This window comes from Perna viridis, chromosome 1 (genome assembly GCF_037379345.1).
Source record: "Perna viridis isolate PV_CMFRI_1.1 ecotype Kerala chromosome 1, ASM3737934v1, whole genome shotgun sequence".
Classification (NCBI taxonomy): domain Eukaryota; kingdom Metazoa; phylum Mollusca; class Bivalvia; order Mytilida; family Mytilidae; genus Perna; species Perna viridis.
The window spans coordinates 6,451,725-6,476,853 of record NC_142445.1 but is presented as its reverse complement, the minus strand read 5'-3'; the positions used below and the strand labels follow the sequence as shown (position 1 = coordinate 6,476,853).

The following is a 25,129-nucleotide window of genomic DNA, read 5'->3' as shown; positions in this document are numbered from 1 at the left end:
TCCTCAATTTGAACTAAGGGAGACAACTCGACATAACTAAAATTTCTTATTCTCCAATATTTAGCATTATCTTCAATGATAAAGAAATGATTTACCCTTTAGATTAGTAAGTAATCTTAATATCATTCTACCTTATTGCTGAATTTTCCCTAACAAGTACATTTACTAAGCTTTTTATGAAATCTTTTGCTGATTTAAGTCACAGAGCAAGTAGAGGTATAATTAAAAGCACCTTAAAAGCAATACATGTACATGTATGTAAAGTATAAATACTGTCCCATTTAGGCTATTGTATCACTGTAAATCCCTTAGAGGCAATAACAGTACCTGTATTGACATCTATATATGCCAACTTCACCATCATAATTGTCGACACCTGTGTCAATCTTAACATCCAGATTCTGAGAGTAGTTAGCAAAGGTAAAGTAGTTCAGAACCAGTACGTAGTCTCCTGGGGATGGTACCTTCAGGTTTAGGTTCAGAGTTCTCTGTCAAGTACAGTATGATGATATCAGACATAAGAAATTTCTTTCAATAAGAAAGTGCTTTGGAGTAAGTAATAATTGTAATCTTTAATTGTAATACTTTCGAAAATTTGATTGTTCATGGGGGGAAATTATCTTGGCTTAAGACATTAAGTTTTATCATAAACTATAAGATATTATTGAGATATAATTGATTAAAATAAAAGATAAAAGTCAACAATTAATTTATCATAAGTACCATATACCTTTATTCATTACAAACCTGACTATCATCCAGCTGCCCTAGAGCATTTAGACCAAGCTCATTCATGATAATGGTATCAGAGAAGACCTTTGTTGGTACTTGATTGCCATCTACATCAATGGTATATCCAGTCTCTCCAAACACAGTGGGATACTGAGCAATGTCTGTGTAGTTGTATAGTACACATCTGCAAAACAATAGCACTGCAGTTTTCTTTCAAATTTTACTGATAGTTTCTTACATGTGTTACTAATCTACTCAAATAATGTATTGAGCTTACAACAGTAATTAATTTTTATGTAAATTGTGTGTAATTCAATTAATATGCAAGAAACTGGAGTGGCTTCATTATTCTAATTATAATCCTTAATAATAAGGAATACATTAACCTTTGAAAAATTAGTACAAGTAGCTTGTTTACATGTGACAACAATCTCTACTGTAAGGCATTACAAGATTGTATAAAACTCAAAAGGCATTAAGAAAATCTATTATCCTAAATTAGAATTTTTGAGTCAATAAACTTAGAAGTTAATACATAAGCAAATCTAAATAGGTTTTTACAGCCCTCAGTAACTTTCCTACCATTTTGGGGAAGGTGCCCAGGGCCCATGGGCGTTTTCCTTTTGCGCCAAAAAGGACGCCTTTTGTGCCAGTTTACTTTTCGATTTTCATAGTAAAATTGCGCCAAGAAAATCAATGATTATTTTGCACCAGAATACAGGTAAATTTATATTTGATATTGTTTTAGTGCTACATTAGATATGTGGTGTGTTTTGTTGTATGTTATTTACCACTTCTAAAAAAATCTCTTTATAATTGGTTGTTCATATCTTTGGCAAGTATAATTATAAAAATATAAGACTTTTATTTTAGTTAAATAATGTAAATATAGACCCTCCTCATTTTTTTCAGGCTTGGGATCAGCAGGTTTCGCTGGCGGAGTAAATGTTCATTTTTTTTTTAAACAAGTTTCTTTAATATAGCATGCAGAAAAAAGTAAAACTATATACACTGTTCCTTCAGCACCAATCGTTCTGATTACATCACAATCACTTTTAATATCAATTTTCACTTCATCAACAGCTAAAATTTGTAACTAAGAGTATGCACAAATTGTCCCCGAATGAGTTCTCTGGACAAATATTTTTACCATTTTGATATTTAACTTCCTTGTTTGCATTTGGTGAGAAAGGTAGTCTTTATCTGGTCAAAAAGGACTACAGAAAATTTGTTTTTGGAGTAATTTAACTACAATTTTTTATCCAATTGGTGTAAAAAATATGATGCCTGGGCCCATGCAGTTGAGGAAAAATGGGCATAAAATCTCGCACTTGGGAAAATAAGTATATAAATAAGATATACCACAGTTTCCTTTGTATTGAAGAGCTAGATATGTCCTTAGGGTGGCAATTTGGGCCCTTGTACACTAAGACAAAGATGACTTACGGTCCTTGATCACTTGGAACTGTACATGGCCTAGTTACATCTTCAGCCAAAACGGTGGCTTCATAGTAGGCTTGTGGAATCAGAACCATGTAATCCTGGAAATCATTCAATTAATATTCCTAGACCTTATATTTGATGCAAACAACAGTTTTTGAAATAACCAGTTATAAATATACAGTCAGAAAACAAAGCAATTTTAAATGGACCATGAAATTTGTATTGAAAATGATACCAGCCCATTTCAAATTGCTTAAAAGCAAGACAAAATCAGATCTGTCATCTTAACATTTCCCCAGTCAGTATTTTATAAGTAACCAAATGACGACTGGGCTCAGAGTTTTTAAGGAAGTTTCTCTTTTAGTTCATCTATGAGCTTTTGTTTATTTTTGGTTTTTGATCTGTTTATTTTTTTTTTGGTCAGACTTCTATTATATTTTTTAATTCAAACTCAGCTAAATTAAAATGAATCTTTTTTTTGAAGTGGTAATTCCAAGAATGTGAATGTTTACAAAGTTCAGAAGTCATTACTTTATATATCTTACCAGCATGACATTCTCAGAAGATTTTAATGAAACCATCCAGTTTCCTGGGTCCAGTACAAAGTCATACATAGAACCACCACTACCCACAGTTACAAAGGAAGGTTCTGTATTCTTTGGAAAGATAACTTCACTCGTCTGAGGGGTGTTGATTACCGATGATTGTGGTTTCAGCATTACTTCCCCTTTCACATCCTTGTCATTCAAGTTAAGATATCGGTAGATGAGGCGATAAAGACTGGGCTTTCTAATTTGAAGGTCAATGATGACTTCAGGCTGTAAAAACAATTCGTATTACAAGTTGGTACATAAAAAAAACCAAATCATACAAATGCCATATACAGGTCTTTAAATATTGTTGAAAAACATAATATATCTGTCAAAACTGTCTTGAAAACAAATTTCATAAAAACTCCTTAAATGCTGTCTGCAATAAATTAGTTCCTACCGGTGCACCTGGTTCATGGTTCCAGTTTTTAGTCGAGTCCGAGTTGCCCATTTACATTTGTTACTTTCTATCTTTGTATGTATTATTTTAGCTATTTTATGTTCTTTGTTGTGTTTGTCTGTTTTCCATCTTTGGGGTTTATCCTTGGATTACATTCTTTTGATTTCCATTAGAATCTTGGTTCCCTTGATTACTCTTCCATACCATGTGTGTCTCAAAAATAGTATCTTCAACCATGAGATTCCATTAAAAGACATTTCAACACATTTTCAACTATAACCACCAATTACCTGTACAGAATTAAGAATAGCATATCCTCTCCATGAGAAATTAGGGAAGATAGTCTCATTAAATCCATATCTGATACGAGATCCATCAGGGGTATATCCATCCTCTATCTCATACAAAAACTGGTGCAGGGAGGGTATGTAGTGTAAATCTGATGGACTGAAAAATCAATTATCAATAATATAAATCTGCTGAGAAAATAAACCATTGCATTAATCACAACTTATGAAATTATCCACTGGAAAGAAAAAGTATACATTGATTCATTTGTTACAACTTTATATAAACCAAATACAATTAAATATACAATGTTGTGCAGGACTTGATACCAATGCCCATGCTAAAACCCTGAACAGTTGGGAGAACAATACTTTGGAACTTTAAAATATCTCTGAATTTTTATTAAATCTATAACACAGATTAGGATTCTAATGAATACTGAATGAATGCTGTCATAGAATTCATTGAAATGAATGTCATATACATTATGTTTTAAAACATGTGCTGTTGGTCCTTTAAACCACTAGATCTTACCAGTAAGGGTTATAATTCCAAAACTGAAATAAAACCTTCTTTTTGTGGCATATCATCTTATGGTAAAATATCATTAAGATCCACACTCTATAAAGTTAATGTCTAAGGAATAAATCAACAGCACCATACCATCATATGACCCAAATTTTTTTTGCTGTCTATTGAATTTTTTCAACAACAAAAAAATCACGTTTGTATCTAAAATTCTTTCATATATGGAATCAACAAACATTTTTTTTGTTATTTAAAAATATTCCCATTGCATGGTTTGTAAGTTGTTAAATCTTTCTTTGTAGGCATCAGACATCATATAATTTTATCAGAATGTTTTAAGCAGCATAGGAGTTGTGCAAACAAGATATGTTGACATATATGGACAGACAGGATATTTCCCATATACACTACACTCAGAGTGGAATGATTGTCTAATACTTAAGTTCAATCTGAGTGAAACTCAGTGTTACACTGACATAGTCAGTGTTTAATGCCCAGATTCCACCTAGCCAACACCAACCGTTTGTATATTGTAATAGTCCTAAAATTCAATGAGGCATAGTGGGGAATTCATTATAAGATGTGATGAATATTTTGTTTCTGTTTCTCAGTTGTATATTGTCTGTTAATACAGAGCTCTCCAGTTAAGATAAAAAATTATTTGTGACAATAAAACTTCGGTACATTCAATTTTTTTTATTTTGTACATTTTTATCATTTGTTGATGTGTTAATTTTTATTTACAGCTACGTCCAAGGAGTGGGAGACATAATGTAGAAATATTATTTCATATCTTTATCAAGTAATAAAGCAATCTTTTGATATTTTAATTCTGCACTTTTAAATTTGTAATTACTATAACAATTAAAAATAAAACACTTTGAATGTATTGACTGATTTTGATTCAAGTAACAGACATATAAAAACAGTCTGGTAACACTTATTGTTTATGACAGTTCTAATAATTGAATGCTTCTCTAGAAATAAAAGAAACTACTTACGATCCCAAGCCTTCCAGATAATGTGTACATAAGAATATCAAAGAAGCCCTTAATCGGGAATGTGAATAATATCGCTTATAAAATATAACACTTGTCCAAACAAGGAATAGACAGCATCTGTGTTCAGTCAATTTCAACCGCTAAGATGCTTCAAATTTAGTCGGAGACATTTCTCATTTACAGTACATTTCAAATACAATCTATATATTTCTTTATTTTAATGATTAATGTTTTGTTAAACGATTTCAAACTTAAATTGATGCCAACTTATGTTTACTCCCATATTAAAACAATCCCATGACAAACCTCGCACATATTTGTCTTTTTTTTTAAATTCTAATAAATACATTGTATACAATGTCTCCGCAGTGTACCTGATCATCAAACAGACTTCAGTTAATATATAACTCAATATGGTACAGTAATGAAGTATTAACCAACGATAAATATCTATTTTATGATTTTCTTCTTATCTTTCAAGTTATATTTGTCAGTAGTTAATACCATGTGCTTATAGTCTCAAACGCTGTTTTTTTTTTGTGCCAATGGCTTGGATTCGGCAATTGACTTGTACTACTAGTGTAGATTTTGGCAATTGGATTCAGATTAATCACAAGTTCCATGGATTTCCTGTTGATTTTCCAGGGGTCCCCAATAAATTTTGGAGGTCAGGTCCTTCAGAACAACACCAATGTCCATAATGTCAGCAAAGACCAATTAGATTAACCTACTGTACTGGGTGGATTTTACACCCATGTCAGGACACCAATAACAACTGAAACATAGGATGTTGGGCAGGAGTAACACTCATATTTCACCAAGAGAAAATCTGAGTGACACAGTTTTTCAACCACTAACACAGATGTAAAACTCTGACTTGAGTGTTATAGAAACAAATGTACCTGAGTGTACTATACCTCCCTTTCCTCAATTTTATTTGCCCAGGTATCAATCAATATTCTTGATTTCTACTGAATTAACTCTGCCAAGCTGAATTTTTAGGAAAATTGTTTAATTAAATTAGAGGCTCTTAAGAGCCTGAAGTGCTTACCTGGCTTGATATTTGTAAAAATGGCCATGTTTTTTCTTGGATAAAAATTCCTAACGCTCATACCTAATGAACAATCATGGCAATGTTCATTCAATTGTGTCCAATAGTTTCTCAGGAGAAATTTCTTTAAGTAATAACATCAATATTCACGAAAAAATGTTGAAAAAGGGCAATAACTCCAACATGGCTTAATATATTTAAACCAAAAATTTGACAACTGATAGATGTTCATTGTGTACATTTTAACCCATCATAGAATTTGATGCAGAACACCCAGAGGAACATTCATATCAAGTTAGGTTCTAATTTGTTAGGTAGTGTCAAAAATAAGAGTTTTGAAATTGTTAACAGTGACGGACAATGACAATGAAGACAATGGACGCCAAGTGATGGCAAAACCTCACATAACCCTATAGGCCAGGTGAACTAAAGAGTAACATAAATTCTAATGATGTATTGGTATATATATATACCTACCTGTCACACCGTTGGCCTTGGACTCTAGGTTTACATGGACACTGACCAGTTCTCTTGTTACAGACAGGACTCGTAGATCCTCCAGTGTCACAGTTACAAGCTGTTATCATACAAAAAATGGTAAAAGCAATGAATATGGTTTCCAAGGACACCATGAACTTTATTATCCTGATACAAATTCTATTTTCAGACTTAATCAAAGTGGGATTTTAAGTTCAGCAATATTAATTTCTGTTAAATATCAAGCCAGTTTTCCTCATTGGGATAACAGTCCTGGTGCATTTTCCTAATTATAAATACATCACAATAGTTTCAAAAAGGATGTATCCTACCTACCATTTTCAGGCCCTATTATTATATCAGCGGTTGCGATGGGCTTCGCCAATGTCGCAATTTGTGATTTTTTATTTGATCTGGCGACAAAAATAACCAGTTGGCGACTTTCTTGGCGCCTAAGTTTTGTATATTAAAATTGATAGGAAGTTAATCAGCAAGGGATATTTTCTCTATTTATCAAATTATGTTGACACCTTGTCAGAGTTAACAGACCATGACCAATTTACAACTGAAGGCAATTAACGGTAATTAGACCAGACAACCGTGAGTGACAATATCATCATGGGAGGTGTCAATCAAATGTAAATATATTATTGAGCCAATCAAAACTGGTCAAAGGTAAACACAATTATGGCCATGTGCACGTGGCTACATACAAGCTTCACAGCCCTGTTTAACCATGTGATACATTCAGAAACAGACTTACCTAACAACAGAATAATAAATTAAATCCACTTAACAATGATTATCCCATCAGAAAATGTCAAAACACTTAGAAATGAAAGAATTGATGAAAGAATATGGATGACATTTGTTCACACTTTTGCCATGTGACTTTTTGGTGGGAAAATCGGTAAACAAATAGAATGGGGATTTCCAAAATCTAATTATTCAGATACCAAGATAATTAAACTGGGACACAATTAATGGTCCATGGTACAAAATGTATGCTAGAAATTTTATCACTAGAAAAAAAAAAAAAAGAATCAAAAAATTATACTGTAAGATAAAATAGACCATAAAGGACAATGGTGAACATGCTTTAAAATCAGGGACTATGTGAGAATAGTAATATAAAGTCCTTGATAGAAATAAAATACCTGTTTCTGGAATAGTACTTTATTATTTCATGTAAGTGACAGACTAGAGCTAAAAACCTGCTTTATACATGCATCAAGAGTGAATCTTGTGTACATGTAAGTCGTGAATGGAGAGGTTATTCATCAGTGGATGTAATACTGTCATATTTTAAAAAAAAAAAAGTATGATTTTTTTTGCCCCCCCCCCCCTCTAATTTTCTGGGAATTGGCAACATAAAATGGCAGCTGGCAATTTTAACCCTTTATACCATGACAAGACATACATAAAAAAGTTTTTTTTATTTAAACCAAAACAATCTTAATAGACTTCTTACAAAGTATAAGCTGAATTCAAGCAATCATCCACAGTATAAGTGCTCTACTCACCAACACATCCAAATGGACTTTCTTCATCCAAACTGTGGAATCCATCTTTACACAGGTCACACCTTTGACCTTTGACATTGACTTTACATACGCACTGTCCAGATGATGGGTCACATACATGTAAAGCTGATGCAGTTCCTGGGGCATGACACTCACAGGCTGCAATTTAATCATTCATCACATCAAAATACAAAATACAATATGAAAATTTGTGTTTGCTTTGTAAAAATTACTAAAATAATTGAACCCTTGATACCATGAAATTCTTAAGCAAAATATATAAATTTTGTGGATATTTGCAACAAATTCTTCCATCAGTAATAACATAATATCCCACTAAAATTTTAGGCTTTAATTCAATTCATTAGACATACAGAGCAACAGTAGTTTTGAAGTTGACACAGAAAATATCACAGTGAGCCCAGAATGATGCTTTGTCAAGACGTTAAGAAAAATTGCATTATCCTGTTTATATTTGGTAATGTCGGTCAATTCAATGCAACCATGTTGACATGGCAGTAGCCTGAAATAAACATATAGTTGCATGTGTAGTGCTGCAGAAATCTGATATCAAACAGCATTAGAAATTGTTACAAGTAGGCCCCATCTACATCAAGCCACAAACTAAATTTGAATTCAATCCAACAATTGGGAGCCTAGACTTTTGTGACAAAATTTTTTTTCTATCATTCCATATGGTGAATAATGGCGAAGTCCAAGAAACAGGGAGTTGATACTGAACATAAAATCTGCAAGTGATGACTCAATAGTGATACCCTTGCTTTCAATAATAATATAAGGTTATTAAACACAGACCTTAGTAAAACAGAAATTGTAATCAAATTTTCCTGAAAATAAATCCAACTATATGACATAACTACAGGAAAAATGTGTTAAAATTTCAAGCTGTGATGAGTAGTTGCTGAGAAAAGTCTGACAGAAAAAAATTGTTATGGACAAGGATGAACAGTATACTCCTTTCCTTCGTAGCAGAGGTATAACTACACACAAAGTCCCTTGCAATATAAGCCCCAACTATACTGAGCCACACATCAAATATGAAATAATTCCACCCGTTGGGACCTAAGATAATTGTGACTGGACAAGACGACAAAAGGACAAGGTATCTTCCAAAATACAACCCAATTGTTGAGTACATGTTATAAATATCAGATAGTAAGAACAATGGATAAGTGATAACATTGTCAATAATTTTGTAGAAGCTAGTATGTTACTTACATCTACACCCATAAGGATTATTCCTATCAAGACCATAGAAACCAGGTTTACACTGATCACAAATATGTCCCATTACATTTGGTTTACATTCACAAAGCTTCCCTACTGGCACCTGACCACATCCACCTAGGGGGTAACCTGGAACCTCCATAGCTCCAGCAGGGTTACAGTTGCAAGCTAGAAAAATATCATACTAAAAATTTATAAATAGCTTTTAATACCAAGATACTAAAAATACAAATACTGCAATGTTCAACAATGACAGGCACAACTGATTTCAACTTCTTTCCCCATTTGAAATTGCAAATCATATAAATACATTCAAATTCATTGCAGTATCCAAATTATCTCCCTTTGTCAAAAAAATAAGAAGATAAAAAAAAAGACTTACTGATTAAGTTACTTTGTTATATGCATTTTATTTCATAAATAATGGTGTTTTTTCCAAGCAGAAAGTATTTTCAATGAAGTTTTATTACTTTTTTTTTCAAATAGGATTAGACACTAAGAGCTCACATCAAAACAATCTTACAGTGAAAATGCCAATGAGACAAAAATACTTTATACCTTCGCAAACAGGGTAATTGTAGAAATTCTCTTTGCATCTGCTACAAGTCTGTCCCTCAAATGTTTCCCTACATTCACATTGGCCACTTGACTGGTCACATGACTGACGGTAAGATCCATATCGGTCACAGTTACAAGCTGAAATGTACAATAATTTAACTTCATCATTTAATGAAGAGAACAAGAATATGAAAGTTTATTCATAATTTGAACAAAATTATTTGTTTTGCACTTACTGAACAAGAATGTTTTGGGTCATTCTGCAATAGACATAGCAGTAATTATAACTTAATACATTTTTTTCAAAATTTTATTTTCCATATTTTACACAACTATTATAAGTAATTTTTCATAAACATTTCCCCTTAATCGTACAAACCCAGGTTTCTACATTGATGTTTTACCTGCAAATGTTTACAGACAACAGACCCATGGGAAATTACAATTTTCTATTTGTTTTGGGGCATCTTTTGAATGAGATATTCACTTGATTAAGAACATTCTCCATCAAAATATTTCTAGTCTTTCCATATATTTATAGATTAAGAATTATTCAACAGGTACATGTACTAGACTACTTTAATCTTAAAATTCATGTTGCCAGGATTAAACTAAATTTCAGGAAGTCAGTAGTGTGGAGCTAACATAGTTGCCAGAAAAAAAAACATAAATCTTATTCTTGTTATTTAAGATTGACACACTAGTTGTTCTAATTTGTTTGTTTTGTCTTTTTTTTTTTAATTATTATGTTAAAATGAAGTTTATTCATGACAGAACTTCCATCACACCTGTGGTAATATTTGCAGACTTAAGGAATTTACTTTCTATTTCTTAACTTATTTTCCTGCCAAAAACCATGTGCAGATGAACAAAATGGTAATGTAAACGAAGGACGGCCATCTCCTTTTTCTTTTCAAAGTAAATGTTGAAAACACCTTGTGATTATGCTTCATTCAACTTTGCATACATGTATATAAATAGCCATATGCTTTTGGCCAGGGTTGCGTTACCTTTGATCATACTCAATTTTGATTGGTTTAGTTTGTAGATGTTTGTATCTGATTGACACCCTCCTTAAAATTAATTTGTGGCCAGGTTGGGTGACTGATTAAGAATCTTGTTGGCAATGTCATAATTATGATAGGCTACAGACACCTGTGTGGTCATGCAGTGATCAACAGACATTAACATGTTTACTGCTATTTGTTCAGCTAAATACCTTGTAGAATGCCATAAATGACCTCATGGCACACATGTCTCGTCTTAACTGATATTTATTCTTTATATTAAACTTTATAGTGTAGCACTGGTAACAAGATAGCACAGTCAATAGTGCAGCACTTAAACTCGATAGCGCTTCAAGGACGTGAGGAGAACACTATAGTAGCACATGAGCAATATGGAACAAATCATATCTCAAGATATCGTTCATCGATCAAAATACTTCGTGTTAAGTCTCTTCTTAAAAGAACTGTTTAGCTATACTATGACACAAAGCAAATGTTTTTTCTTTTAATTCAAGGATCAAAGGGATCTTCATTAGACTGTCAAATAGGCAAAAAAAGTAAAAATTACTTAGGATAAAAGTATGTTATGAAAGTGTTATAAGATTTGAATACCCAAAACTGATTTTGTATATATTTTGATTTATCTAACTGGAGTGCTTAAAGATGGTCAATGCATGTATAATATCCATAAATGCTGCAAACTTGTTATTTCTAACCACATTTTGAATGAAATGCATGGGAGATAAAACAAGAGGTTGCCATTGTCGCTACTGTTTGACCCTATGTTCTATTTTTAGTAACAGTGGCCATGTTTTTTGATGGATCAAAAATTCCCACATCAGTTCTATGCAGGATATCCAAAGAGCATTCATACCAAATATGGTTCTAATTGGTCAAGTTGTTTCAGAGGAGAAGTTTTGTATAATTGTTAATGACGACGACGGACACCAAATGATGGCAATAGCTCACAAAGATATTTAAACCATAAGCAGTGTATCTTTTTCTGATTAAATTTTGGTTTTGTAATTTCAAAAATACCAATTTATAGACTAAACTTTACAAATTAAAAGAAAAATCCACGAATTCTCTACTTTATCATCGCTTAGAAAGTGCTGCACAAGTATACTGGCTTCAACAAAATATGCTTTGGTCTCTTTTAAAATAAGCTATTGTGAAATAATTTAGCATGAAACAAAGTTAGGATTTTTCTAGACGTATTTTATTTCGTAGGGCCTAAATTAGGCCTTAATGCCCCAACCCATTTACAAATTAATAGCCAATTATGATTTTTGTATTAAAAACAAAGGTACTAAATGATAATCTAAGGCAATTTTTTGGGTACATACGTGCACAGTCTGGATATCTGAAGAAACCAGCAGCACAATGTTCACACTGGAGTCCTGCAAAGTTTGGATTACACAAACACTGTCCTGTGATACGATCACATTCTTCATTATTTGATCCTACAGAGTTACACAGACAAGCTGGAATATAACAAAACAAGATTCATATAATATTAAAAACTGTAAGCTCAGACATGAACAAAAAAAGCAATAACCTTTTAAGTAAAACATCGATTCTAATGAGACAAGTCTAAAAAACAAAGAAAGCATAATGTAACTGGGTAAGAATGCTACATGTGATATCTGTAGTTGAAACAGATGTTCTGCACCAAACTTAAGATTACAACAGAAAAGAATATAGACCAAAGTGTTCCTCAATTAAATTGCAGACAGAAGACAATCAATTACCTTGACACTGTGGGTAACCATAAAAGGTAGATTTACAGGCATCACATCGAGGCATTACAAAGTTATCTTTACACATACACTGTCCTGTGACTTTGTCACAGATTCCAGGTTCAGCACCATTCTGGTCACAGTCACACACTACAAACATATAAATGGTTAATATTCTAGTTATATTCTCAGTTCTGCAAAGGTCAGGGTCTAAGTTGTCCTTAAATGTTTTTTTTCAGCAATATATTTACTTTATGTCTGAAAATATCTGTCTAAATACTGGAAGCTGACAAAATTCTAAGTTTTATTTTCGCTATTTTTGTGATTAGTCCTGTATCACAAAATAAATTTGTTGTGAATGTTTTTATCAAGGAAGACTGTCCTTATTTTTGTTGATTCCTAACTACACAAAGGTAGATTAAAAAGGAAAAACTGCAAACAAAGAAAAACAACATATATATTTCCAATTTTCAATGTCATTAAACACAACAGCATTTGTTGTGTTCTAAATTAAATATTTGATGTAAACAACTGTTATTAAAATAAATGAACAGATTTTCTTTTTGAGCCCAAAGTATTTTGTAACATAGATACAATTGCAAAGCAAGCTACCATTTGACTAATATAACACACCTGATTAAATTAAATAAATTTTGGATTTTTTGGGTGATAATCAACTGCTTAGATATCTATCGTTTCCTATAAATTGATAAACAAACAAATTTCTGATAACTTACAGGTACACCTAGGGAAATCATAGTATCCATCAGCACATTGATCACAGTTATGTCCAGCGAAGTTAGCCTCACAACTACATTGTCCAGTTTCTGTGTCACAAACATTGTTTCTAGATCCTCTACTGTCACACTGGCATTCTAAATAATAAAATTATTCTGACTGAATTTTTACTATAATACATTTCTACAAAGAAAACCTAAGCTGTCACCGAAATAACCAGATATTTTTTTTTACATTAAAAAAAAAACAAATGAACATTCATGACAATTACGATTTAAATATATATGCCCATTCACTTCTGCATACCAATTCATTTCTAGACAATGGTGTGATGGTCAAGCGTGATCTCATTAAAAGTAACATTCAAAAATAGAAAATAATGAAATCAGAAAACTGAAAAACTCCTTAAAACATACAACAAAAATATTGACCACATTTAAAAAAAAAATAAAAAAATTTGAACTGCAGAACAAAACATTGATCTCCTTACGTGTACAGTTTGGGAAGTTGTAATACTCCAGTTCACACATATCACATCTCTGTCCAGTGTAGCTTGGTTTACAAGGACATTGTCCAATGCCATTGAAAGGTGAGCAAATGTTGTCCTCAGTACCATAGAAGTTACAGTCACATGGTTTACAATCTGGGTAACCATAGTAACCAATACTACAGCTACAAAGAAATTAAAAATCTACATGTATCAGGGAAATGCAGAATGTGTAATATTATCCTTCACAGCCTATAATTGATCAAAATGCACCTGTATGCTTTATTTTGAAAATTTGTTCACATCTATCTAAACTTAAAACAATAAATAAAAGGTTATTATTCCACAAACATAATTGTAAAATTAATGTTTAGGAAGCTAAAATTGACAGTTAGGTCAATGTACATGTATTAATTAAAGAAACTTGTCTCTATTATAGAAAATTGTTTGTGGTTAGTCCTGTTTATTAAAAGTTACAAACCTGTCACAGTTTTGACCTGTGTACTCTGGTCTACATTTACATCTGCCAGTTTCATCTTCACAATCACCTGTGGAGAACTTCAGATCACATACACAAGCTGTAAAAACATATAGATAATGCAGTTAATAACACTTTGATGTTCTTGGTATATTTCCTGTGAACACATACATCCCCTTCAAACAAAACAAATTTACAGTATTTTTTACTTCAAGTACACATATATCTTAAAACATTAAAAGTTATGAATTTCTAATGTCTTATGAAATTTATTAAGTGTAACTTAATGTCTAAAATCTTACGTCTGCATGCATCTCGTGCAGCTTTATCTACTCCAAATGGTCTGTAATAACCTTCAACACACTGATCACAATTTATTCCCATTGTATTGTCCTAATAATAAACAAATTATAAATGATTACATTGTTTCTGTATTGTTTACACCAGGTACTTGCTCTGTGGTTGTTTCGTCCATATTTTGTTATTTGTACAGTTCTCTTGTTTGGTATTGACTTACAATATTTCATTTTGCACAACAATGTGAACTTTTGTGTCAATACTAGTTTTCCTTTTTAGCGATATTCCTATTTAAAGACAAGTTAGTTAGTTATATTGTCTTTGTACATAACTACCATACTAGGGCAGACAATTCAGACTGTCTTAAGACACAAAATGTCTAGAAAATGGAAATACCTCAACAAATTTTAAAAATACATTACAGAAAAGTTCTCCTTTAAGAATTTTTCAGGGTTTTCTATGACAGTTTCCATAAAATTCAAAGAACCAAGAATATATTTACCCTACAGTTCTGGCAAACACCTCCCCCTTCATATCGCCCATGGATGTCTATACTTTGTTTTAATCTATCAACTTGTGGGTCATATGTACACTCATTAGAATGTCCATAGCACTGGCATGCTGAAAAAGATAAAAAATAAATAGTAATTATTATATAGATAGCAGTGTTTTATTGAATGTTTCCATTGTAATCAATTTCAATAATTCATACTGTGAAATAAATTAGGTAATTTCACTCTCAGACTTTCTGCCGTCATAACATCACAACTTTGATATCTCTCTGCTCTTTGCAGTGGAGGAAGTCTATATAATAAACAGGATAATCAATTGGTTATCATGAATAACCAAAATATGATCACTCATGCCAACAATGCTTGAGGATTTAACTCGTGCTCAGAACAAGTGTTCTGCATACCCATTAAATCTAGGCGTTCTTTGGCACTCATGATCATATTTTAAATTTTTCACTCCTTCCAATTAAATATTCTATTATTCTATCACTGTGTTTATTACTTGTATGAATACATATTAAAAAGCAGGTTTATAGGGATATATTTCCCATTAAAGTGGATCTTTTACAACAATGTTTCAAAAACTCACCGTAAAATTATTAATATTACTCTCTTTGCAGAACAGTCATAAAGTCTTAATGATTAAGTTGTTACATTATCAAACCATGTGGCTTTATTGTATGTTGGCCAACCTTACTGGGCTCTGCAACACTCACAACTATATAGTTTTGCACATGTCCTTTAGTGTCTGTTTCTGAGTAATTTTTTTTATTTCTGCAGTCAGTTTCACAAAACATCATACATGTAAAATATTTTTTTTAAGTTTTGACATCATGATACATTCTCCTATAGTTCTTTCATTAATTACATTCGATTTTACATTCACTACTTTTGTGAAATCAACAACTGGATGACAGTTAAAAAAAACATTCAATCAAATATTTAAAAACTTAACAAAATACTTCAGACAGTAAATTAAAAACCAATTTGCAGATTTGATATTGATACATTCAATATTCTGGTATTGAGGCCATCTCCATTTCAAACACTGAGAATGCACGAATCACTTAGATCACCATCTTAACTACATTGTAACTCTTGTTTTATCAGAAATGATTAAGAAGTTGTTGATATAAGATAACTTGTGTTGAGTTACTTCATGGTAACACCATGATATTAAATACTAACGTTCACAGACAAATGGGTGTCCAGCTTTAGCAGCCATCCATTGCTTCTGTACAAATCCAGGACAACATGTTTCACACTGTTCTCCACATGTGTTGTGTTGACATTTACAGGTAAGTATCCTGGGATTGTTAGCATCTCTAGAACACGACTCAGCATGGCCATTACACACACAACGACCACCAAGGGAGATGTCTTTGATACTGTAGAAATACTGAAGTAAACAAACAGAAAAAATTCAGCTGCAATGATTTATATTTTTAAACCTGTCAAAAATTATAATCATGATAAATAAAAACAAAAAATACAAGTCCTTTCAACAGTAAAACATATAAAATAAAAAGTTAGACATTTTTCAAACTCAATAATTGCATAGAACCTAGTACACATGTAAAGATACTTCATAGTACATTGTATAATTGGTTTACTTGGATTTCATTTCAGTGGGGTTTTTTTCCAGAAAACTATAACCTGTTACATAGTACAAATAACTGGAACTTCAGTATACAAAATGCTTGATAAATTTGTGTGTGTATTTAACTAAGCATTATGTAGGTCTAGAAACTTTTTTAAAAGGTAAAACACAGGTTGTATAGACATTTGTGAGCACCTCATACACCTACTCTTATCTAAAATACAGCTTAAAATGCTTTTAATCCTGTACATATACAAAATACTCAAACCAAACTCATAAACTGGCATTTATTTTCATTTGATGTAGGCTAAAAAAAACTTATTCCCCTCTTCATGAATTGAATTCAAATAAAAATAACCTACTCTCCTGGTGACAGTTGGGTCTTGTCTTGCCACAGCCATCAAATGTCCTAACAGGGTCTTGGTCCTCAACAGACGTAGTCTCACGTTAGTGGCCTGGGTCCAGCTTTGTAACTTCTCAGCAAATGTGAAATTTCTGGCATTAGGTCTATTGTTCACCAAGGATACAACAATCTAAACAGTAGTAACCATGGAATCAAATTTTGGGTAAAATTTTATAACTATGAGCTCAAAGCTAATAATTCAGGTCTGATACATGTATGTGGTTCAATTTCATAAGTATGAGACTGGAACTGTAATTCAGGACCAATATGTGGTATTTCTTTTTAAGAATTAGCCAAGAGCTACATAATATGTAACAGATCAGTGAAATTTAAAACTTTATCTTATTATCAACCATTCATAATATCTATGGTTTCAAATTATGCCTTTTCAAAAAATAGTACTTAAAGTTAGTTTTTTTCTTTACAGTACACAGTTGAAGCATCTAAATAAATTTGGGTGGTAATATGACAGAGCATGAAAGACATAGGTTTCATGCATTGTACATGTACACTTGTACTTTTTAGGGGAACAAATTAGTGTGGGTTCTAAATCAGAGATTCTCAATTTCTGACCTTGATCCTATGAAGCATTTACTTACAATGTATGTTACATAATTCAATTTTTTACAATGTCTCTTATGTGAGGACAATGGGTTTCCCTCAAGAGGTCGGATGATCAATTGATTTCAAACTTGGGAATCTGGATTTCATAACAAATTGAGAATTGAGATTTTCCTCAAATCCTTAAGTTTTTCCTAAAATTCAATTTCAAGTAATTCAATTGGTCGTAATTTGTGTTCTGGAATGATTTGAAAAAAATTATCAATTAACAGATTCTTATTGAAACATGATCCTGACCTTCAACTCATAATTTTATTATTTTTTTTTTAGCAACTTCAAATCCAAATTTCATTTTTCAAACTGGATTATATGGGGAATCAAAAATTCCAAAGGAGCACTATACAACCTGACCCAATGTCTTTCAGATATTTATGTTACTAACTTATCAAATCATTTTTCCTTCACCAAGAACATTTTAAAGTTGAGTAATTTTGTAAATCAAACAGAAGAACTTTATAAAATGCAAGACATTCGTGTATACATATACATGTACATGTATCAACGATTAACATTTTTCAGATTGATATGAAAATTAAAATCATTGCAGTGTTAATGTTGTGGTGACCTAAGAACCTGCAACCAAATATATTTACAAGTAGTCTGTTTTGAAGTATTATTGACATAATGAAGTAGATTTATCCTAATACCAACACAAAGTTATCAAATGTCTTTTGTCAACACTTGTCTTGCTATTTAAATCATATACATGTATGTTAAGTTTCTATTGGGTGGATTTTAAAGAAAACTGAATTAACGGAGAAAGATCATAAAGTATCTATTGTTAATGTACAGAATAAACACTACGATTAAAGCACCAATTATTTACTAACTCTTTCCCCTAACAGATGACCAGCAATGATTATAACTGGTTTGTGGTTAAGAGAACCAGCCAATAAGTGCTTAACATGTTGCTTTATCAAAACCACAAGTACTATACTGACTATTGTAGACTGAGTAGTCCTTTATCTATTTGGAAATGCTAGGTTAAGATCCGGAAGTTAAGAAAAGGTGGTTCAGAATGAATAGTTCCAATCCCAGAACACTCAACTGGAACTGCTGTGATACAGATGTAATTATCACATAGAATGGATTCCAAGCTTAAAATACCATAGAATACAAAATTTTAAACATATGATGTCTCTAATCCTGTGAGATGATTGATAGAGAGCACCAAGAAAGACATATTTCTGAATCAACTCTGGCAATTTTACGCAGGTCTATCTTCTGCTTAACAAGCAAAATAAGTTTTTTGAATTATCTCATAAATATTTTGACAAATTGAAGTGTATAGAAACTCAAATATTTTATTTCAATTTCACTCTAATACAAATCAAGTGCAAAACAAGTTCTACATGTTTGAAATTTGAATACGAACCGGCATGAATTCTCATATCTTTGTTTATTAAATATTTTACTAGTATTCAAAGGAAAAACTTGGGGAAGTGATTACCTCGCCATTTTCAAGTGGTACAATTTTAGAGAACTCAGTCGTACAAATGACACTATCATCAGCTGTGATTTCCTGGTCTGCCTGGGTGTTGAAGAACTTCATACAGTCACTTGCTGTGTCAGCGAAATACTGCCACGCTTGGAATGTCTGACCAAAATCAAGTGATCTTTCCAAAGCCCAAACTCCTGGTCTTGGGGAATTTGCCATCTTGATGAAAACGTAAGCAACATGGAATTCCTGTCAAAATACATGAATTTAAGTTTCATTAGTGAAATATTATGTTCCCATGAAGTACTAAAGACATGCATCTTAATTTTTTAAGTGAAATGTTATCTTCCCATATATATGTAGTGCAGTGTTTTATACATTCATTGTATAATATAGGTGGAGTGTCAAATTGATCCTTGTCCATTCAGTGCTACGACTGGGTTTTTTTTTTTTTTTTGGCATGGCAAAAAAAGCAATACTAATAATAAAATACATGAAGGAACGCATAGTAGAATTTAAATGAATAATACATGTATGTGTATCACATCACACAGCTACAAAACTATTCAAATATAGTAAACTTATCAAAAATATCCTCTACTGACTGACACATACATGTAACTTCATAGAGACAAGAAAGTGGTGGATCACTGATCGGTCAACACTTCATAAATAATGACACATGAGATGGCATGCACGGCTAATTTAACATGATAATCAAGGGTTAGACACATTGATTTCACACCTGACCACCTTCCACTTTAAGTTCAATTCCATCATGTAAGATTTACTTTGTTTGTGAACATGTATAAGTTACGGACATGTCTATAATTAAAGCACTTTGTAAAGTGCATGAAAACAATGAATACAAAACAATAACAACAGCATTACCATTGTCAAACTGTAACTCATGGTCACCATTTTTCAAAATTTGATAGTGACTGCAGGGGCATATGCATAAAAGTCAGAAACAGATATAGAAATGTAATGTAGTGATATTAAGTAAGTAAAACACAAGTTGTTCATGTTAAAATGGTCTAATCAGAAAACTTAACATTTAAATCTTAAAAAAGAAATTTCTACGTCAATATGATGTGAGTGCAGGAGCATATAAATGAAACAGACATAATATGTAATGTACATGTAGTGATGCTAAAAAACTGATATTGACCAAGCACAACTAGCTCATAAGAAACTGATGTAATAAATAATCTTAATGTGTATGTGATGCCAATGCCAACAAAGCAATACCTAGGTCTCATCTTCCACACATTAAATCACAGATGAGACAAAAACTATGAATTGACATGGAGTGTATATCAGTGATATACATACAGTAAATATATGTACTCCCATAAACAACTACTGTCTCTTACTTGTTTTATTTTAAATATTCAAATACATTGTGTCTCTGATTTCTGATCAAATGAATCAATATCCAATTTAGTTGGGGTATGCTAATTCATAATTAACTTATTACATAATTGATTAGAGAGTTGTAATCCACTGAAAATGAGAGATTAATCCTGACACCTGACCCTCTTAATATTTTCTTCTATGGCCTTATAATAAGTTCAAATTTCTCGCTGATAAATGACTAAATATATGAATGAACTACTATTGTAAGGTGGCCAAAATATCTCATTTTTGACACTATTCACACTGAACAAGAAACTTAAAGAAATTTGATTATAAATTATTTACACAAATATGAAAATTACATTCAACAATTGTACTTATTTTAAAACCAAGACTTAATGTAAAAGCCTAAAATCATATTTCAAAATTTTCAAATGAAAAGATTCATTTTACCATTAAAATTGGACAGCCAAGCATTTTTTCTTTTATTATCTGAAAAGAATTTAAGACATTCAAATATTTGAAAATAGTTAAAGAAGAGCTGGATCCCCAAACAATAATGACTACAGTTCAGTCTGATAAAGCACATGTATATTCTTGTGAACTTTAAAATATAATAAAAGGCCAGGATAAAATGTACAATTCTAAGGTCAATTAAATGTAACATTTTTGTTTCATTCTGTATTTTATAAAAGTACTCAAAATCTACATTGTATGGAATATTTGCAAGTGTTAATAAAATTGTTTGATGATAGAATAAAAGTATAACACAGTGGCTGTGGATCCAGAAATTTCAAAAGGGGCAGTGACTGACCTAAGTACATATAGGTGGCCCTTTTATGGATCTACAGAGAAATAAATAATATAACTTGGTAACATGGAGGTACGAATCCAAAGGCATGCTGGGTGTACACCACCCTCCCAAATAGGTTTCTTTTTTCTTAAGACTTTATTTTTTTTCAAAATTTCTACCATAAAAATTGTCTTGCCTTCCTTCCCTCACCTGCTAATAATACATGTACATGTATTTACAATCCATCCTTAACCCAAAATCCTAGATCTGCCCTAGAAATGCCATGTAACTACATGTATCTATGAATTTATAACTTTTCTGACATACATGTACTCTGTAAACTATAAATTGTACACATACAGTGTACTTACATGTAGTAATACTGTAACATTATAAAATGTTATCTTGTTACACCTTAAACATGTGTATTTTGGCAACTCAGCAGTTATAATATCCTAGCAGTTACTATGGTTACTGATTTGGTAGCTGCACTCTAGATCTTTATCTGGAGTATACAGTAACCTTGAAACAAGTTAACTTAATGTTTGAATTTCTATTAAAACTCTTAAAAAGCTCAGTTATACAAATTTATTGTCAATTACACATTGTACATATAACTTGTAGTAGTCAATTTTACATTCCAATTTTCATACATTGTAGATGGATGATTAGATGAAGATTTTACCACATTACAAAAATATTGCATACATTGTACATCTTGGCTTATATCATTTCTATAAAATATGTGTACATGTATATGTACAAAAAAGGTTCATTTACTGTACATGCATACTGTAATTTTGTTTACATGTGCATGTACCATGCACTTTTAGTATATAAACATTATGAACTTATTTTCGGAGAAAACAAACAATATAGACAAACTAAACCTATCATATAACATCAATAATAACACTGCTTTTAAACTGAGTGGATAATTAACATATAATTTCCATAAGTGTTGTTTTATACCAATACATGTCTATAAATGTGAAAGATAATTGTATCTAAACCATCAGGGAATGTTAAGAGGTGGTCACGCATACATGAAAATCATTGAGAAAAATTGTGCTCAGGAAGTACATGCACTTGTAAAACAAAGATCTGTTCATTAAAACAAGAGATGCATATGAATCTAATGAGTCATGCTGTCTGGCATTGTAGCTTTATGGTTTTTGTCTAAAAGTTATTTCATACTTATCAATTTTTTATATCTAAATCATGAATACTAAGTACAATGTAACCACCTACAGTGTTTTATCTACATGTACATAATGGTACATGTACCTATCTACAGTTTTAAGTTACCACATGTTTTATAGTATTACACTGAAAAATTAGGAAAAATGATTTTACAGTCCTGTATTAGTACAGCATTAGAAATTCCTTCCCCCTTTTCTCTCAAAACTCCTCTTGCACAATTTTTGCTACTATGTGGGCCACTTTTACAATTGTAGATTTTTTTATAAATTATGTAATACAATGTAATAAGGACATATGAACCTCTGCATCACTCATGCAATGTCATTTGTACATGTATAAATGAACAACATCAGTACATGTACAATCGCCTAAATATAGCTGAAATATTGCTGCTCAGGTGTTAAACCCCAATAATCAATCAATCAATCTGTACATGTACAAAGTCATATGCAGGCACGTGTACATGCACCATGATGGAAGATCCTTTAAAAAGTTCAAGAATACAATGAACATGTATATTTATAAGGTATACTTTATATTTGTAGAACTGACCTAGCAGGAGTCTTATATTTAGATACCATTGACTGAAAATGTATTTGTTCCTTTATTTTATGTACATGTACTAAATATTTTTCAAATGTCCCATCTGGCCCAATGACTGAAAAAAGGTTTCACCTTTTATTCAGTGTGTGAAACCATATTTTAATTCAAAATTGGTAAACTTTACATTTCAACTCTCTAAAATGAAGTTTCACTATCAAGTATAGTTTCAGAGCCTTATCTAAAGAGAGAAATGAGCAAAAACCTCTTCTTGTCTGTGCTCAATTCTTCCATTTGTCTTTGACAGAGAGAATTTATGGGAGAAGTGTGTATTAACAAGGACAAGCTTTTGCTCATATCTCCCTCTTGTTCTGGCCCCAAGATAAGTTTCATAAATCTACAAAACTGCATGTGCAATATTACATTTTTACATCTTGAACCAACATGCAATTTTACTGCATGTATCTGTATGAAGATGGCATAAATACATTTTGCACATGCAAACTTTTCTTAACTTTAAACATGGGCTGTCAATACAATCAAAGAGATGACTTCAAGAATTTATGAAAAGGATAGGTTTCTGATCCAGACATTTTCAAAAGGTGTTTCTATTGTTAGATTATTTTTTGCCAGATTTTACACAAAGGTAGAACACCTCTTTTTGGACCCTATAGTAGCAATTTTAATAAATGAATACACAGGCTATACAGCAATCGGAAAATGAAATAATCCAAAAGTTTACCTGTCCTAAGTTGATCGTAACGTTAACTTCATTGTATTCCATGTCTCTGGAAAGAGGGGGGCTTTGCCACCACCTCTCAGTTCCATCTATCGCAAATTTAGCAGGATGTTCTTTATTAGATGGGATGCTACCTTCAGGACTGGGAGGTCTACATACATCACAATTCTGGCCTTCTACAATCCTCCCTTCACTGCTAGATGAAAATCGAGTATTGGCATAGTCTCCGGTAGCTCCAGTAAGTTGACAATATAATTCTGATCCAGAAACTCCAACTCCACAAGTTGATGTTGCTATAATTTCTTGTTCTTGTGCTAAATTAAAATAAGGCGGTGTTAAAACCTCATCTGCAAAAACTAAAAAAGTTCCTCCTAAAATCATCAATAAAAGCACTACGGGGTAATATTCCCCCACCGCCATTGTCAAAATTTTCTCATTCAATGAAGACAACCAGTGGTGAATGAGATTTGGACTGTTCTATTCATTAGTGAGATAAGTCCATTTATTGATTTTTACAAGACGCTTTTAACCAAGGTATGTGGGTAAAGGGTCATTGTGTAATCGAGTGACTCTTATCTCACTAGTAATTTATTTCTTTAATCCGCATGTTTACGTTACATAAATAGAATTACGCAAGTGTCAACTTTGCCATCCCTCCAAATAAATGGTATCTTCCGACACGGCCAGATAATCACGTCCAGTCCTAGATTCCACTAGGCATGTTTCTGTATCATCCATGTATTGTAATTTCATTAATTGACCTGTAGCCACCCGTGGCTGACCCCGAGATTTACAATTTGGGTGGGGTTGGGATCCGCTTTAAAAAAAGGGGGGTAGAATTTGTGAAAAATCAAGATAACATGCACTTTTCCCATTTATAAGGGGCACTGGCACGCCCGTCCTTGGATCCGCGCCTGATTTGGAATGATGTTTGCCTTCCTATGGATAGTCCGAGATTGCTCCGACGTCCAACATTTACCAGACAAGCTGGGTCGTGTGACATCAGAGCTCTTCCAATGAAAAAAAAACGGAATTTTGCTAGAAAGTCGAAATTTAGTAAAATCAAAGGCAGCAATTTGTTGTTGTAAACACAGACAAGATACTTAACATGATTTTCACTCTTTATGAAATTTGCACTCTGCTTAATTTTACATAATTTCACAATATTTGACTGTGATCCTGAAATTCATAAAGTTCAAGATTACGATATTTTGCTATTTTTTTTTATCATTATTTAATTTCCATTCTCAAAACACCAATTACCACAGAAAAGTATAAGTATGATATATCATTAATAGTATAAACTTTCATTACATACCTAGTTTTAACTTTTCAA

General features: G+C 32.0%; 1 protein-coding gene across 1 annotated transcript in view; it reads right to left on the bottom strand.

Moving 5' to 3' along the window:
- Positions 1-24,254, bottom strand: part of LOC148627010 (laminin subunit alpha-like) — a 64,744-nt gene extending 40,490 nt beyond the window's left edge. The window contains exons 1-20 of the mRNA XM_088565530.1: positions 23,797-24,254; positions 19,172-19,408; positions 17,060-17,230; positions 16,286-16,496; positions 15,088-15,206; positions 14,591-14,681; positions 14,292-14,388; positions 13,814-13,995; positions 13,323-13,460; positions 12,598-12,735; positions 12,193-12,330; positions 9,840-9,977; positions 9,273-9,449; positions 8,034-8,192; positions 6,511-6,610; positions 3,456-3,612; positions 2,721-2,993; positions 2,179-2,273; positions 748-916; positions 328-488 (exon numbers count right to left, since the gene is read on the bottom strand). Of these exons, the coding sequence (XP_088421656.1) occupies positions 328-488; positions 748-916; positions 2,179-2,273; positions 2,721-2,993; positions 3,456-3,612; positions 6,511-6,610; positions 8,034-8,192; positions 9,273-9,449; positions 9,840-9,977; positions 12,193-12,330; positions 12,598-12,735; positions 13,323-13,460; positions 13,814-13,995; positions 14,292-14,388; positions 14,591-14,681; positions 15,088-15,206; positions 16,286-16,496; positions 17,060-17,230; positions 19,172-19,408; positions 23,797-24,213 (3,368 nt within the window). The 5' untranslated portion in view covers positions 24,214-24,254. The remainder of the gene's footprint in view (positions 1-327; positions 489-747; positions 917-2,178; positions 2,274-2,720; positions 2,994-3,455; positions 3,613-6,510; positions 6,611-8,033; positions 8,193-9,272; positions 9,450-9,839; positions 9,978-12,192; positions 12,331-12,597; positions 12,736-13,322; positions 13,461-13,813; positions 13,996-14,291; positions 14,389-14,590; positions 14,682-15,087; positions 15,207-16,285; positions 16,497-17,059; positions 17,231-19,171; positions 19,409-23,796) is intronic.
- Positions 24,255-25,129: the final 875 nt, after the last annotated feature.